The sequence below is a fragment of the Cylas formicarius genome, unplaced genomic scaffold, assembly GCF_029955315.1.
Source record: "Cylas formicarius isolate icCylForm1 unplaced genomic scaffold, icCylForm1.1 PGA_scaffold_4__25_contigs__length_36172078, whole genome shotgun sequence".
NCBI lineage: Eukaryota > Metazoa > Arthropoda > Insecta > Coleoptera > Brentidae > Cylas > Cylas formicarius.
Window position 1 is genome coordinate 19,612,916 of NW_026844334.1, and position 16,606 is coordinate 19,629,521.

General features: G+C 32.7%; 1 protein-coding gene across 2 annotated transcripts in view; it reads right to left on the reverse strand.

The window, feature by feature from the left end:
- Positions 1–2,237: 2,237 nt before the first annotated feature.
- Positions 2,238–16,606, reverse strand: part of LOC132701057 (uncharacterized) — a 157,630-nt gene continuing 143,261 nt past the window's right edge. For both annotated transcript variants that reach the window (XM_060668710.1, XM_060668709.1), the window contains exons 3-4: positions 10,397–10,567; positions 2,238–2,443 (exon numbers count right to left, since the gene is read on the reverse strand). In XM_060668710.1, the coding sequence (XP_060524693.1) occupies positions 2,279–2,443; positions 10,397–10,567 (336 nt within the window). In that variant the 3' untranslated portion in view covers positions 2,238–2,278. The remainder of the gene's footprint in view (positions 2,444–10,396; positions 10,568–16,606) is intronic.

Here is a 16,606-nt window from a genome sequence, read left to right on the forward strand (position 1 = left end):
CCTTCCTTAGGGCAGAAAGGATCGGTTCTCGATCAAGTCCCGGCTTAAAGTTGATCCGTGACTAGCTTTGGGTGGGAGATAGTTCATAATATTTAAAGTGTTTCAAATTAATTTTCACAATCTTCCATCTTAACTGATAAAAAATGGTTTTCATGTGAGTCAAGGCGTGCCGCTAAAAGGGTTGAAAACGGTGTCGATGATGAAATTAGTATGACTTCATAAGAGGAATAATACGGGGATAAAGACATACAAATCTCACAAACTTGCATCACATCTGAAAATAAATATGGGACAATTAAAAGTCATTGTTGTAATAATCACGACCTTACAGTGTATCCATGTAAGTGTTATATTTCAAATTTTCTCTATAATCCTAAAGTATCATTCGAAACCCGTTTTTTATATTTTTGCATATAAGCCCACCTTCAAATATATCTTTAAAAAGCCGTATTCCTGCCCAAATAACACAATTCCGCCATTTTATAGCGATTATCTTTCGAAACAGATATATTAATAATTTGCATAAGAAAATGTCACGTCGACACATATTAATAACAAAACAAATATTCCAAAAACGTAAAAGGAAAACTCAAAAATCAAAATAGAAAGATAAATAAAAATAAGCGTTTCTTTAGCAGCTTTTAAAATTACGAGATGTAACACAGGAAGCGTATGAAATTATGAGCTATATCTGATGTTTTGCATTTTTTTTTTTGTATAATCCGCAACCAAACGAAATAAAGTATACAACTTTACCGAATTAACCTAAAGATAGTGTTGATATTTAGGTGAAAATAGTATAAACTAAATTCTTTGTAGCCTCAGAGTACATATGTTAAAGGATAAAGAATATAAGAACATGGTCATAGTTGTTAATTTTGCTCTGTATCTTCGAACAGAAGATAAAATTTTGAAATTCAAAAATAGGAAAAAATTAAAACAAATCAGTAAAATAAACCATCCAAACTTACTATTTATCGCTCAAACAAATGGTTTCCGTAAGTTATGTCATTAACTACCATCTACCAGTTCTTGACTTCGCAGAATCTTTTCTTTATCGACATAATTGTAATTGTAAGTTTTGCTTTGATCTATCAAGATAGACCACATTCACCACTGATGACCGTTAGTAGAATCGAATTGCATTCGTTCTAAAGAACCGCCGGAACAGGTTGTTTACTTAAACAAAGACCAAATTTGTACAATTTACGTTTCTGGTGGTAGTATATTTTAAACTGTAATGAATACGTTTCGTAGCGTACATACTGCTTTCCAGCTCTGCAAATCGAAATTAGTGACCATCTAAGTTTGTCACTTTAAACGAGAACCGTTTCTGTTTAGACTAAAACGATGTTATTTAATAAATAAACAATTTACGACGACAAATACTATCACACCTAGCGGATAAATTTGTGTGACGTTAATGGCCTCGCCATAATGCCATTATGTGCCTTAATGGGTTTGCACTTTACTGTACACTTTGCTTAAGAGATTTCATTCTATTACGGTACTTGTCGCACGAAATAACCTGTTGACACGATATTGAATGGATTGAAACTTAATCCTTATTCTGAGAGATATTTATGTCGTTTTGTCAGCGAACTCCATCTAAACTAAAATATCAACTGCGTCATAGAAAACTGAAGCAATTTCCACTACGAACCAGGACAGCTAACAACGAAGATTGTTGTCTTTTCCTTGCTAATTTATTTAAATGGGGAATGGACCTTTTTTAAAGGTATATTCTTACTAAATATTTAAAAAGTTGCATTTTTAAAAATGTATTAGCAAAATAAATTTATAATTACCTCATCCGCCAAAAAACCTTCGAAGCAACGCGCATATACATTGATATAATGTGAAACTCTTACCCTTTCTAACGTTTAAAGATTATGCATTGATCACAAAATAGCAGATCACTTTTTTCATGAGTATTATTTAAAAAAATAAGAAAATTCACCTGAACATTTATGTCTTGGAAAAGAGAAAATGAAAATTTTCAAATGTTCAAAATAATAAAATCAGCGTTTTGGTATTTCTTTCCTATTCATTTTGCCCACAAATTAAAAAAACACATTTGAAAATGTTCTCTTTTCCAAGACATAAATGTTGGTTCGACGATATAAATTAAATATTTTACTTCGCAAAATCACCAGTCCACCCACGCCAGATCAGTAATCCACTGCACGAAATTCCTTTTTAACATTTAAATAAATAAGAACAACTTGGATATTCGATTATATATATTTTCACAAGCATAGGCAACAATTTCGCTTTCTTATCCAAATTTTCTGGACTGCATGATACGGATTTGCACATTTGCGCAGGATATAAGTTGACCGCCGTCGAAGCCCTTTAGTTCCGCTTTTAATATATTAGTTCTGACAGGCAAGAATTTGAAGAATGAAGGATTAAATTTTCCCTTTCTTACGACGTATTCTCCCTAAAAATAACAATCACGATAATTTCTAGCATACAGAGCTAATTTAGCAAAAACAATAATATATTTGCGCTTTGTCTATATACAATAAAACTAGATTCAAATTTAAAATCCCTTGTCTATTTCAATGTAATTAAAAGTTAAGAACGGGAAGTACCTTTGTAAGCTAGAGTTCAACCTAAAAAAGAACATTAAGAGTTTCTGGTTGTTGCCTTTGTGGGTTCCGAGTTTTTATAATTCCAAACCTACTATACAAGAATTATTATAACCAAGATTAATGCTCTTGACATAAGCAAGAGTGGTGGTCTTGATAGATTAAAAGCTTTGTTTATCGAGCAATGCAGGGACCTTTGCCGCCACTCTTAATTTTTAACAAGTTTATTAAAGAGGGGATTTTTCCCGATGCACGGAAAAAGGAGCCAATTATTCCGATACGCAAAAATGATTCAATAAACTTGGTTAATAATTACATGCATTACATGCATACGATTTTTGCAAAATTCCGTAATAATTTTTTCAACATTAAATATACAGTCATTGGAGTTGACGTATACATCGATTTTTCCAAAGCATTAGATGAATGACACGATTCTAATAGGTCGCAGCGTTTTAAAATAAATAACTCGAAATCCAAGTTTAAGACAATAACTTCTGCAGTTCCATAAAGATTCCACCTGGACCCCTTCTGTTCGGTGAATTTGAGAGGTTTTATGTATACTGAATTTTGATAACTTTTTAATAATGGAATACAGTCTACAAACTCGGAGGTATAAGCTTCAAAACAACATATCGAAATATATATATATATATATATATATATATATATATATATATATATATATATATATATATATATATATATATACAGTGTGTCCAAGATAAGGATGCACAGCATGGGGATCTCGGAAACTATAAGAGATACAGTGTCGGTTAAATTAGACAAAAGTTGCGCATTTTGATACCGAACAAGATCCCGTTTTACAAATTTGAAAATTCCAAGCCGTTCCGGAAATATCCGAGAAAAACCGAAATATTGCGATTTCGTTTTTATTATTTTTTAAAGCTATTTGAAAAGATATGAAAAAACGGAAAACACTTTTCCATTGGCACTTTTTAATCTCTCCAAATTGACGTTAAGAAATTTTCATTACAGCGTTTCAATTCCATGGAACCACCATCAACTTTGATTTTTCTTATGGGACGGAAAAAAAGTACACACAGTATTAGGTTGTGCTTTTCATTGCGAATTCAACGATGTACGATACAATACGGTTACTTATGTTTTTATCCAGAAAAATGGATTTTTAATACATTTCAGCATTTAAATGGAGTAGGCCATGACAAAATGACATCCAGTCAATTTCAATGACACATTAATGTTATTTGTCTTTGTTATCAGTCGATCATAAGTTTATTCCTTTAGTTATTGTTTTTGTATTTTTATTGTTGTTGTCTTTTTCTAATTTATTTTGTTCTACAATGGAGGGAGGTAATTTTACAAACGAAGAAAAATGTGATATGCTGTCTTGCTACATCTGATGCCAAAGAAATTGTGTGGAAGCCGAGCGTATGTATTCTAACAAATACCCAGAGCGGAGACAACCTGACAAGATATTTTTCGGCGTTTGTTATTTAATCTGAAAGAATATGGATCATTTAAGAAGCCTGCATTATCCCGACAAAAACATTCCAATGAAGAAAACCAATACATTGTTCTACAATCTGTTATCGAAAATCCACAAACTTCTACCAGAGAAATTGAAGACCAGAATGGGGTAGCTAAATCTACAGCTCAGTTTATTTTAAGGAAAAATGAATTTAAGCCTTACAAATTCAGAATATGTCAAGGATTAAAACCGGGTGACGACGAACGACGTAGACATTTTTGTGAGTGGTATACCAGGATGTGTGATGAGAGTTTTAATTTTCCATATAAAGTGATTTGGTCTGATGAAAGTATGGTGACCAATAACGGTATTTATAACAGGCGCAATACACACTATTGGTCGCAACAAAATCCACGTGTTAATAGACTATCCAGACATCAAGTTCGCTTTGGGTTTAATATTTGGTGTGGGATTTTTGGTAGCAAGATTATAGGCCCTATTTTCTATAATAATTCCTTAACTTCCGAGCGGTACCTTGACATCTTGAGGCACGATTTAGAAGATGCCTTAGATGATTTACCGCTAGGCGCTGTGCAAGGCTGCTGGTTCCAACAAGATGGTGCCCCAGCCCATAACTCCAGAGAAGTTCGCCAATATTTAACTGAACGGTTTGATGGAAAATACGTTGGGACTTACAGTGAAACACCTTGGCCTCCAAGGTCCCCGGACTTAACTCCCTTGGACTTTTTCTTATGGGGCTACATAAAAAATGAGGTATTCAAAGAATGTTTTGACAACGAGGAACAATTACGTCAATCAGTACGAGCAGCGTTTAATAAAATTACTCCTGAAATGTTAAGTCGTGTTTTGGAGTCTACCGTGAGACGGGCGTACTTATGCCTAGAAAATGGAGGTCATTTATTCGAACATTTGTTATAGAATTTGTTTTTCATTAACTTGTTGGATTTAGTTGTTATGTTAAATGAACAGTTAGAGTTAGTAAATAAATAAACACATTAACTCGAACTTGTCAACCATTTTCTTTTGCCTTTCATCGTTCGGATCTCATGGCCTACTACAATAAAATACTAGAAATGTATTAAAAAGCCATTTTTCTGGATAAAAACATAAGTAACCGTATTGTATCGTACATCGTTGAATTCGCAATGAAAAGCACAACCTAATACTGTGTGTACTTTTTTTCCGTCCCATAAGAAAAATCAAAGTTGATGGTGGTTCCATGGAATCGAAACGCTGTAATGAAAATTTGTTAACGTCAATTTGGAGAGATTAAAAAGTGCCAATGGAAAAGTGTTTTCCGTTTTTTCATATCTTTTCAAATAGCTTTAAAAAATAATAAAAACGAAATCGCAATATTTCGGTTTTTCTCGGATATTTCCGGAACGGCTTGGAATTTTCAAATTTGTAAAACGGGATCTTGTTCGGTATCAAAATGCGCAACTTTTGTCTAATTTAACCGACACTGTATCTCTTATAGTTTCCGAGATCCCCATGCTGTGCATCCTTATCTTGGACACACTGTATATATATATATATATATATATATATATATATATATATATATATATATATATATATATATATATATATATATATATATATATATATATATATATATATATATATATATATATATATATATATATATATATATATTTATTTATTTATTTTTATATATGTATATATTTATTTTGACCCTTTATAATTCATTCGTTAGGAATCCTTTACAATTTGATTTCTTTGTCTGATCTCTCAATAAAGTATATATCGCGTATTGAAAAGATGCCAGTAAAATTTATATTTCACCTGAATTGGGTTAGCGACGCTTTAAATCACTAGAAGTGATTGAGTATAAATGAGAGACGTGTTGTTGCTAACGTAATGGTTTTGTTAAATTTCTTAATCATAATCTTAATTGTCCAACTCTTTTAAAGCCCACTCTGCAAAAAAAATTCGTTCATTTTCATTGGGCTAGCAAGAATATTGCTTTGAATTAATATTTTTTTTTATTTCCTAACAGAAGTACTATGACAATAAGCAATTGGTTTAATCTAGGCACTTTTCTCTAGGAATATTCCATTCCCGAACTGTTTTGCCAATTTAATCGAAAATTGGAAGTCAAGTTATCGATTTTTGTATAAACTCGCATTTTCCTTTTCGTTCGCCGTAAGTTTCCAACGTCGATATTATACGAATTCCACGTGCATCGGGCAATAATCACTTAATGCTTACTTAAAGACTGATAAAAATGTATGAGGGCGTATTTAAATTATCTTATTTGAAATTTAAAACTGCAGAGGACGCAGCGGGAGAAGTATAATTTCGGGTAGGGATAAATACAAACCGTCTGGAGACTTAGGAGAATAATTAGTAAATAAAGCGACTCATGAATTAAAAGTTGGAAACTTTATTAAGAATATTTCACGGAAGCGTGTGATGAGGATTTATGACCGGCGCTATTTGAAAAAGTTTTACTTAGTGAAAATTAAGTTTGTTTTATGTATTATTGATGCGGTTTACGAACTCTACCTTTGCTTTGCTATAATTATATACTCTAAATGATTATGTTTTAACTTGACCTTCACCCGAACTTTCACCGTATTCCGGTAAACCAATGTCCGGCAATTTGGAAAATCCCAGGCCGACCGCGTTGAAAGCAACATTTTTATAAGATTTGGAGACTTCACTTAACCCCGTGCAATCACCATAAAATAATTTAAGACGCCGTAAACTTTACGACGTTTTGCAATAAAATGATATATTATATCTGGCAATTTCGTCGGATCGCTCGGTTGTTCGGCGATTTCGCGGATAGGCGCCATTACACACAATATAACCAAGGTTGGGATTTATTTTTATTATGGTGCGTAAATTAATTGACTGTAGAACTGATTCTTCCCTGGGTATCCATATAAGACGCTACATAAAGAAGATTCGTGTGCCTGAGAATGGTAGGTGCTATAAAATTCGTTTGCAGAAGGATGTTCTAGTATAGTAGATTGCAATATTCATCGTGCATTAAATATATACAATAAATGAATAGCTAGGAATATCTATGCATAATTACATTTTTATTCTAAATGTCTACATCTAATCCTGTTTCACTATAAGAGTCGTCATTAAGATTAATTGGAATAGGATTTATGTTGTATCAACACTGGGATTTAAAGTAGGAGTAACATTTTCTCCTCTGACCTTTAATTTGGTTCCACAAATGCTCTAGACGTAAAACAGAATGCTCAGCCTGGCCAGTTTTTTAATTGTATATGAATTTAGGACTTCCAAAAGTTGAGCATTTTTGTTATTGAACGCAAAATAAATATCATTTTCTAACAAATATTCCTAGATTTCAGTTTTTCAACTTGACAATAACTCTGTTTTTGGGAATATTTTTTAAAAGATTGTTTTGAAACCAATTTTCAAAAAGGTCGGCACTTGTATCCTCATGATAATCCAAGCCTAGAATCCTTAATATTCAACAGCAAGCAGTTTGGGACAAATCCGTCTTCTAACCCAGCGTGTATTATGGTGATGTGTTTTCCTTTATTTGAAAGTTCGTTCGTTTGACAGTTTCGAGGAAAATCAACCCATCCTTTGGATACAATGTCATGTGTATCGAACCATGTTTCATCGAAGTAAATTATGGATCTATTGTCTAATCTATATCTTTTACTTTCTGGAAAGTAATGAAATCTCCAAGTGCGTAATCTGTGCGATTCTATTACTACTTGCCTTTTGTCTATTTTGCGGTACTAAATCCCATTTTACAAGCAACTCGGTGGACGGCTTATATTTATATTTGTTTCATCTTCTTCTAGTTTCTTCAGTTTATTTAAGGTAGGAACAACTTCGTTTTGATAAAGACGATAGATTTTCCTTCTTATTAGGTTTTAATCACTCTTGTCCATACTGTGAGTTTGAAAATCACTACATTTATTCGTTTCTTTGAATTCTCCATTATTAATAATATCCCTTACAGACGATATTGGCGTTTTTGTAAGTAGGTTTCTTTTACAGCTTCTTGTTGAAATCCTCTATTGATTAAAGTTTCATACACATTTTTCGCAACCTGTTTGGCATCAACCGGCTAATGATTTCGACGCGACATTGTATACTCTCCTAAAATAACTTTTTCGAAACCCACAGTAAAAACTATTACTCAACACTACCACAAATATGAAATATCATTGTCACTCAAGTAAGAATCAGTTTTTTCCTAATGGTTTTACCCAATAACAATGGGTCATAACATCGGCAAAGTTTTATTGGGGAGTCCATCGAAAGTCAACACGATGAAGATTGAAACGGACTAACCAGAGTCAGAAATTGATAGGACAATTCATGATCGACACTTCCAATAAAAAAATTTATTACTAAGTTGTTCAAAGGTTACTATTATATCAATGGTTTTCACGACGATATTTAGGTGCTATTTTATATAGAATTTTGAAATATTTTCTCTCTCCCTCTCTAATGGAATCACTAAGAACTAAACACAGGTTAAATGGAAAAGTTTTTAAAATCCATTTAGTGATTTAAAGTTATAGCGGGCATTTAAAAAAGAACATTGAATCATTCCTCACTACTTTATTTTATTACATGCGTCATTTGTGTAGCATGTAGTTTTTGAGACATCTACTGGGCGCAATTTATAGAAAACCCACTAAAACAAGGGAGCTCTTCCGAGCAACTTGAAGATCTGAAAATATATTCCAATGTTTTGGCTACTGTAGTCGTAAAATGTATTATCGTAAAGCTGGAAGTCGACTAATTTCCGAGATATGGTACCTTGGAGGCATATGACCATGATGTAGAGTTTAGGAAATAAAGAACGAACATAGTATTGAATAAAAAATTAAAAATAACAAATGATATAATAAATAAATTTTTATTCTCTAAAATGAAGTAGTTGCTAGACTCGTGTATAAAATACTTGAATACATGTTACAATTAGCTTCCAGAGAAACATGCGAGTTCTAACCAAAGCAATTTCGTCCTGGTAATTGTTTTACGTTTTTGCCAATTTAAATTTAGATTATTGATCATGATCAAAGTTGTCAAAACGACTTTCGCTCCAGCTATATCGCAAACTTGAAACTGAAACCGTCTCTTAAAGTGGAACAAAATTTTTAGTCCCACCCCACCATCGACACTAAATTATCTCAGGTACAGTCCAAGTGCCACCACCAAATTTGGTTACTTCGATATTAAATAATAGATAGATAGATAGATAGATAGATATTTTAAGTAGATAAACTCTGTTTAAAGGCAAACATAATGTATAATTATTAATTTTAAAAGGCATTAAATGGTTAAAGAGGGGAATTGAGTATAAATAACGATAAAAAACTGGAACATCCAAATTGAAAAATGTGGAAACTTGGAGAAAACAAAGAACTTAAAGTATTGCCACATTGGCAAGATAGTTTCACTTAACTATACTTAACTTTTGTTTGTTTTACAACAATATTCAACAGCCTTCAAAAACAATAGAATGATGTAATTTTTTATGATTTCAACTCTATGATTTCATTGCTTTAATCCAATAGAACTTTTAAAGGTGAATATTAACGGTTTTGAAACATTTGGAATTAATCAGTGTTGTTATAAAGGATATCGCTCGAACCGCCAGTCGTCCTTTAAATCACTTTCCTTAAATACTTTTAAAATCAATGCCTTAAATATCCCCAAATCCCGTTATTGGCGATAAAACAAAAGGACTTAATCAATGGTAATAACACAAAAGGAAAAGGAACTATAACGGCTCCGAAAGCCATTAAGCTAGCTGAAATAACGAGGTAGTTTAAGCGATCTTTGCGACATCTATTAAGTAATAAAAGAAATTATCACGGAATGGCTTTGCTCTTTCATTTGCATAATAATTATTTGCCTTAATTAAGGAAACGAAAACTTTTGAAACAGTTATCAATTCGTGGAAGGAGTTATGGTTGAATGGATAACTCGATTGTGGTTTTAAGTGCTGACTTGAGAGAAGCCTTTTAAACTATACGATATTGCTGCATCATTTTTAGGATAAGTGTGTGAGTTTGAACTTTTTATTACTGCACTAAATAATTCAGCATTTATATTAAGTAAATATACTGGGAAAGTTTTTTACATAATTATTGGTTAGTAGTTATAACCAAACATTTTGTAGTCGAAATAATTTGGTGTCGCTAGTGGGGTGGGCCTAAGAAAGTGTGTCAAAATATCTATTCCTACTTCATTTTAGAGTTAATTTTACAACGCCTAGTATTAGCAGCATTCCGCATAGCTTTAACCCTTACATTTTACACTATTTACACATAATACCTAACAACGGTCTTACCGGTTTGATTGGACAAACCAATGGTTTATCAAAGTCTTCTAGGAAACCCGTGTACACTTGATTCTTTTGGTTCAATATTTTACAAACGCCATTTTGCCTAAATTGTTTCACTATGTATTCGCAGTTGTCAACACTACCAGAAGCATCGCATTTCCATATAGAGATCTCCATCTAAAAAGAGAGAAACCGAAAGAAATTGTGAGAATCATGATGGTACGCGGATATTATACAACAAGTGCGGTAAGCGGTAAAAGTTTACCGAACGTGTTGCATACTATACTTTTTCTAGGACCGTTAGTTTTTGGTACATTTTTGCAAAACAACACAAATTCATTCACTGACATGACCTTTAGAATTGACAAACGTCAAAATTCAAAGCGTGGGAAATATCTCCGAAAACATCCAATCGCTCTCAAATCCCGGAAATGTCCGAAATGGCTCGGATTCGTGGGAAACGAAACTGACGTGGTAAAGTGACGCTTCCCGCACGCTAGATCGATGTGTAATTAGGCATTTTACAGACGGAAGTAGAAAAAATATTAAATTAAATCAAGTTTGCTTAGAAAATTATTTTAGCGATATAAAATAACCAAGTGGCAATTGTCGAAACCCTTTACCAAAAAAAAAAAATTTAATCTGAAGACAAAAAATCGTGAGGATGAAGGCGTTTTTTTTCAAAAATTACAGATGTGGCGATTTAGGAAAAAAACGATTGACTACATATATTAGAACAATATTGGACATTTAATTAAAAAGTCTCCATCAAAACGAAGTTGCGAAAGTTAACCAAGTTATTTTACGAGTTTAATATGGAAATGTTTTAAAAATGTAATTCAGACCTTAAGCCTGATTAAATAAATTGAAAACCTTATTTTTTGCCCCTTTCTCCAAGATACCCAATTATACCCAAATGGTCACTTTGAAATGCCAACTTTATAAGAGTTTACACCATTCTTCTGATGAATTTCTTCAGATACTCGTCACTCGGCTGCCCTCCATTCGTGATTAAACAAACTAGAAACTAAAATATAGTTTATAATGCTTGTTGCGTAAAATACTATTATCTAACATATTTAAATAATATACTTAAAAAATGATGTTTTTCCCAACGCTTTTATATTCCACAACAAATAACCTATAGTAAATGATCGCAGCTGATTCAAGTCGTATTAACCTGTCATCGACATATTGCTAATTGAGGGGGCGGTACTTGACTTTCAATTACAACGATATAATGACATCCACTCGAAAGCAAAAAAAAAAGGAATATCGTCCACGCTGATTGGGCATTTGATGTTTTACTGTGTCAGTAATTAGAAATTTGTCATTTCGGAAACAATGTTTCGAATATTATTAATACTCATAAATCATTACTCGTTCATATTAATTATGCGGTGAAGCAAACGACCGAAGTGCAGCTTTAAATTATTAAAATATTGGTGTATTGTAACGATGCTGCGTCGTTGCATTAATAATAAATTATTGTGATATTAGGAGGTACGTGAATTCATAAAGCACGCTAAATGAATATTACTGGATTAGGCACCGCCATTAAAACTATCGAATTTTGCTGTTTTACTCATTTAGTTGTAATTACTTAGTTGTCAGTCTCTTGAATTCATTTAACTGTTTATCTGATTTTTTATCATTCTGTACTCTGGTGGTATCAAACTCGGCAAGAGCTTGAATGCCTAAATTCGTGTACTCTTATGAATATTTTGGAGCTTTCGGACTTTTTGGTTTAGCCTCTGCATACAATGGTATAATCAAATTATTATCGTGTAAATCACAAACAACAAAAGCTACAAAGAGTTTAGAATCTCCTGAGATTAAACGTTTCTGTTTAGACAATATTAATAATTATCCGGTATTTTAATTAACCTGTTAGTGGAACTTTCCAACTTAAAGTAACAAATTTTAATTAGCACTTTATGAAAAATTATTCTTGAATATTAGAGTTCTGTGGGACGCAAAACTATTTTCTTTGGGCAATTGTGATTTGGCGTTCGTGGGACGAAGATCTAGAAAATTTGAATAATTAACCTATAAAATTGCACCAAAAATATCGGTACTCAATCGACTGCAACAAATTTCATATGAAAGACGAGTCTTGTTGTGTTGGGAAATTTTAAAACTCTCGTGGTTACAAAAAAGTCCCCATCATTCTACATAAACAATCACCTTAAATAACCTAGTGAGATTTATAATAAAATTTGTTTTAAACCAGATAATTTATATTGTTTTATTGCATTGTTCTATTTTTATAATATTATATATCTTTGACATTTTGAGTTTTTTCGCAACAAGTTGGATAAACACCACTTTAGTCACTAACGGAGCAGGAAGGAGCGACTGATTAATAAACTCATTGACTGAAGAGGATTATCAACGTGTTGCATACTGTACTTTTTCCAAGATCATTACATTTTCAATGCACATTCTTGCAAAACAGCACGAATACACTCACTGAGGTCTCCTTTAATATCAGCAATGGAGAAGAACATTTTGTTTTTTTTTTGTTTTCATCGCGAAATAAGGAAAAATGGTAATGTAGTTGTGTAGTATTAGAGAATAATATCTCGATGTTTCGCAGTTTTATCTATATAAACAAGTACTGTCATGCATGTATATATTCTCATCGCTGTTTAAAATTTACAGTTTGAGATTATCTCCAGCAGCAAGCGAAATACGCCACTGTCTAGACAGCTCAAACTCTCCGGATAATTCTCCAACATCTCAAATTTTGGATCTCAACGGGATTAATCAGAACTCTATAATTAAATTATAATTACGCTTTTGCTACCGAGAACGGTATGGAAATTTCATCATTAATTAATAATGTAGTGAGTAATTATCAGCACAATTTGTTGTTTTCTTAGTGGACATTTATAAGCGCTTGGGTATGTGGTGTCACAGCTTACTTTAGAAATAAATTGCATCGAAATTGTTGAAGATAGATTCGGATATACCTTCTGAGACTTGTTGGTGATTTTTTAATCCAATTCCTATTCTTTACCATGAATATAACGAAACAATTCTGTTTAAACTTTTAAAAGTTAAATGGTAGAACTACTGTCTAAACATATTTTAAACCATTTATTCAAATTTTTTCATCAATATTTAATATTCGAGGCAGCCACTGTTTGCGCATAGCTCGCGTTTCACAAATTGAGTATTAACTATTAAAGACCTCAATCGGCAGTCTAACGTGATTTAAAATTTGTCAAAACTTTGCAAAAGGCAATATTTGCAGGTGCGGACCAGCGTTACCTGAATGTGTTCAGCAAAAATCGTCTGAAGTTTCAAATGTATAACTTGTCAACAAAATGCAAAATAACATAACAAAGAAAGAATTCTTATTCCAATTTATTATATAGATACTATTCAAGAAATATTCTGATGACCTGGTATTTTACTAAGACGCTGGCAGAGTGCTTTTTAACAATTCAAATAAGAGCGCTAAATTGTCTAGATTTTCAAGAAAATGTGTTTATTACTGTATGACACTATATCAAACATATTTTATATAACTGGTAAAATCTTTCTTCAAGTAAAAGCCACCGCAGTTCAATAGAATTATTTCCTTTATTATTATTATATTACCTTATTATTATCTTAAGCCACACTGAAGAATTCTTTCTGAAAGACCACTAAAATTTTCTCTTGGAACTCTGGGACATGTGTCGATCATTGTTGAAAGAAGTGGTTATTGACATTTATTAGTAAGTTGTATGCCTTTAGAGATTCCTGTATTCTACTTACAAATCCAGCAGTTTTGTCCATAACAGGAAAAATATTAAAAGTTCTGTATATCTGTCCCTAGTTTTTCCTCCTTTTTGTCTATTAAATACATACGTGAATACATTTGAAATCTTCTAATTTATAATGGACTTTCACCCACAGGACGATCTCTTCTACCCTCTGACGAGGGTTGATTTGATCATAAATAAAAATCTTTATTTATGGCTGTGATGGTTACGTCACACGATCCTCAGTGAATGTGTTCATGCTGTCTTGCAAAATGTACCCAAAACTAATGGTCATCAAAAAAGTATAGTTTGCAATAGCCTCTTCTGACACTCATTTATTGACCACTATTGCCCCTGTGCCCGGTTAGTGCCAAAACAAACTCGTAACTCAAGTACCGTTATACTTTTTATAAAACTTCTGGATTCCTTCGGCGTTGGTTTTTGTTGAGTCGAACTAGTTAACGTTTCGTAAATCCTGTTGGCTTCTTCCGAGCTTGACTGAAACTGGCTCGCATTTTACTCTGTACCTGCTTATATATTGTTTGAGGGGGGGCGGAGCTAAACGAGGGGCGTAAACACTGTGTCGGAGGACTGATTCCCATACAGAAAATTAAACATAACATTGGGCCTTTGCGTTACAGAAAACCTATGCACACAGACTGATATCAACTCTCTTGTTTGCAGAGCCGCAAAAACATCTCAGTCCGAGTCACTGAACGCCTTTTTCCTTCTCTTCTCCACATTAAAGATATTAAGCATTCCATCACAAAATACACTTCACCACAACCTTCCAATAGCAATGAGGCCGAAAGCAATCCCACACTTTCCACTGCTGTCCTTCCTCACATTCAAAAAAACATCACTTACCACATATCAAAAGTTCTAAAGAAATGTAACGTCACACCCAGATAAAAATCTCTCAACACCTTCAAATCCGTCAAAGATAATATTAAATTTGAGATGCCAAGAGTTTACAGCATTCCATGCATATGCTGCAAAGAATACATTGGAGAGACCGGAAGAAAAATATCAGCTAGGCTCAAAGAACATGAAAGAGCTAAGACTAAAAAAAATAAACTCATCAGCAGTTGCCGAACATAATTACGAAAACGGACATAAAATTTTATTCAATAAAACTAAAATTCATGCATGTAATCAATTCTTCTACCAACTAAAAATCCGATAATCTACAGAAGTCTGTAAGCAACTTAACACTCTAAACCGCGACTCAGGTCTTTACCTGTCAGCAATATGGGAATTCGTCACCCGAGACGTTGTTTACCTATGCCCGTCATTTAGTCTCGCCCTCCTCAAACAATATAAGAGCAGGTCAAGGTCAGGTTTCAGTCAACCTCTGATGAAGCCAATAGGATGGTTGGAGAAACATTAGCTGGTTCGACTCAACAAAAACCGATGCTGGAGGAATCCAGAAGTTTTATAAAAAGTATTACAGTAGCCTGTGGAAGTTTCTTTTAAAAATTAAAGTACCGTTTATCAAAATTGCGTAATATCATTTGAACTTAGCTTTTTTCTTTTGGAAACTTATTCTTATACAACTGGTTAAAATTCTTAAAAACTTTCATACCGCATATGTACGTAAATAAAAATAAGGTTATGGTCAATACTTAATCAAGGTGAGATTGCTAGAGCAAATAAATCCCCAAGGGTATTAAACAGTGTTACTCCCTTCATAATTAAATTAACTTTTCTGGGTTTAAGATTTTCATTAAAAGTTTAGCACACCGCAGCAAAGAAAATTTAAGCGTTGTAATAATCCGGGCTTGTGGTGGTAGTATGAAAAAACCACGGCATCTGTTTAACTAGCAATTGAAAAAAAGGAATTAATACAGACAAGTCGTTCTAATATGTGGCGTTTATTTACTCAACTTTTAAGAAGAAATTTTTTGTTGTCATAATTCTTTTAATTTGAAGGAAACGACGTAGTGCAAGCTATTTTCCACACAATATACAATGTTCACAAGCACAATGCCGAAAATATAATTAAACTTTTCACGCGCTTAAAGCTTATATTGCCCTCACAGAAAGAAAGTTTTTACTTTTGGCGGAAAACCAGTTATATCGCTATGCGCCTGGTTGGAAATACGTTTACACCACATGAATAAAATATTCGAAGAAAATAAAATTACGAAGTGATTTGAATATGAAACTAACTATAACTCTGTTAAATAAGTTATCGCGGATACAAAAACCTGCACAGAGTGAAATAAACAACCCACATAAAGGGATTCTGGCAAAGCCAGAGATTTTATTCTGGTAGTAGTTTATTTTACGGTTTTCGAAAGCAGTTTGCTTAATTGTATATTTTTGTACTTGTGTTTGTATATATATATATATATATATATATATATATATATATATATATATATATATATATATATATATATATATATATATATATATATATATATATATATATATATACAGTGTGTCCAAGATAAGG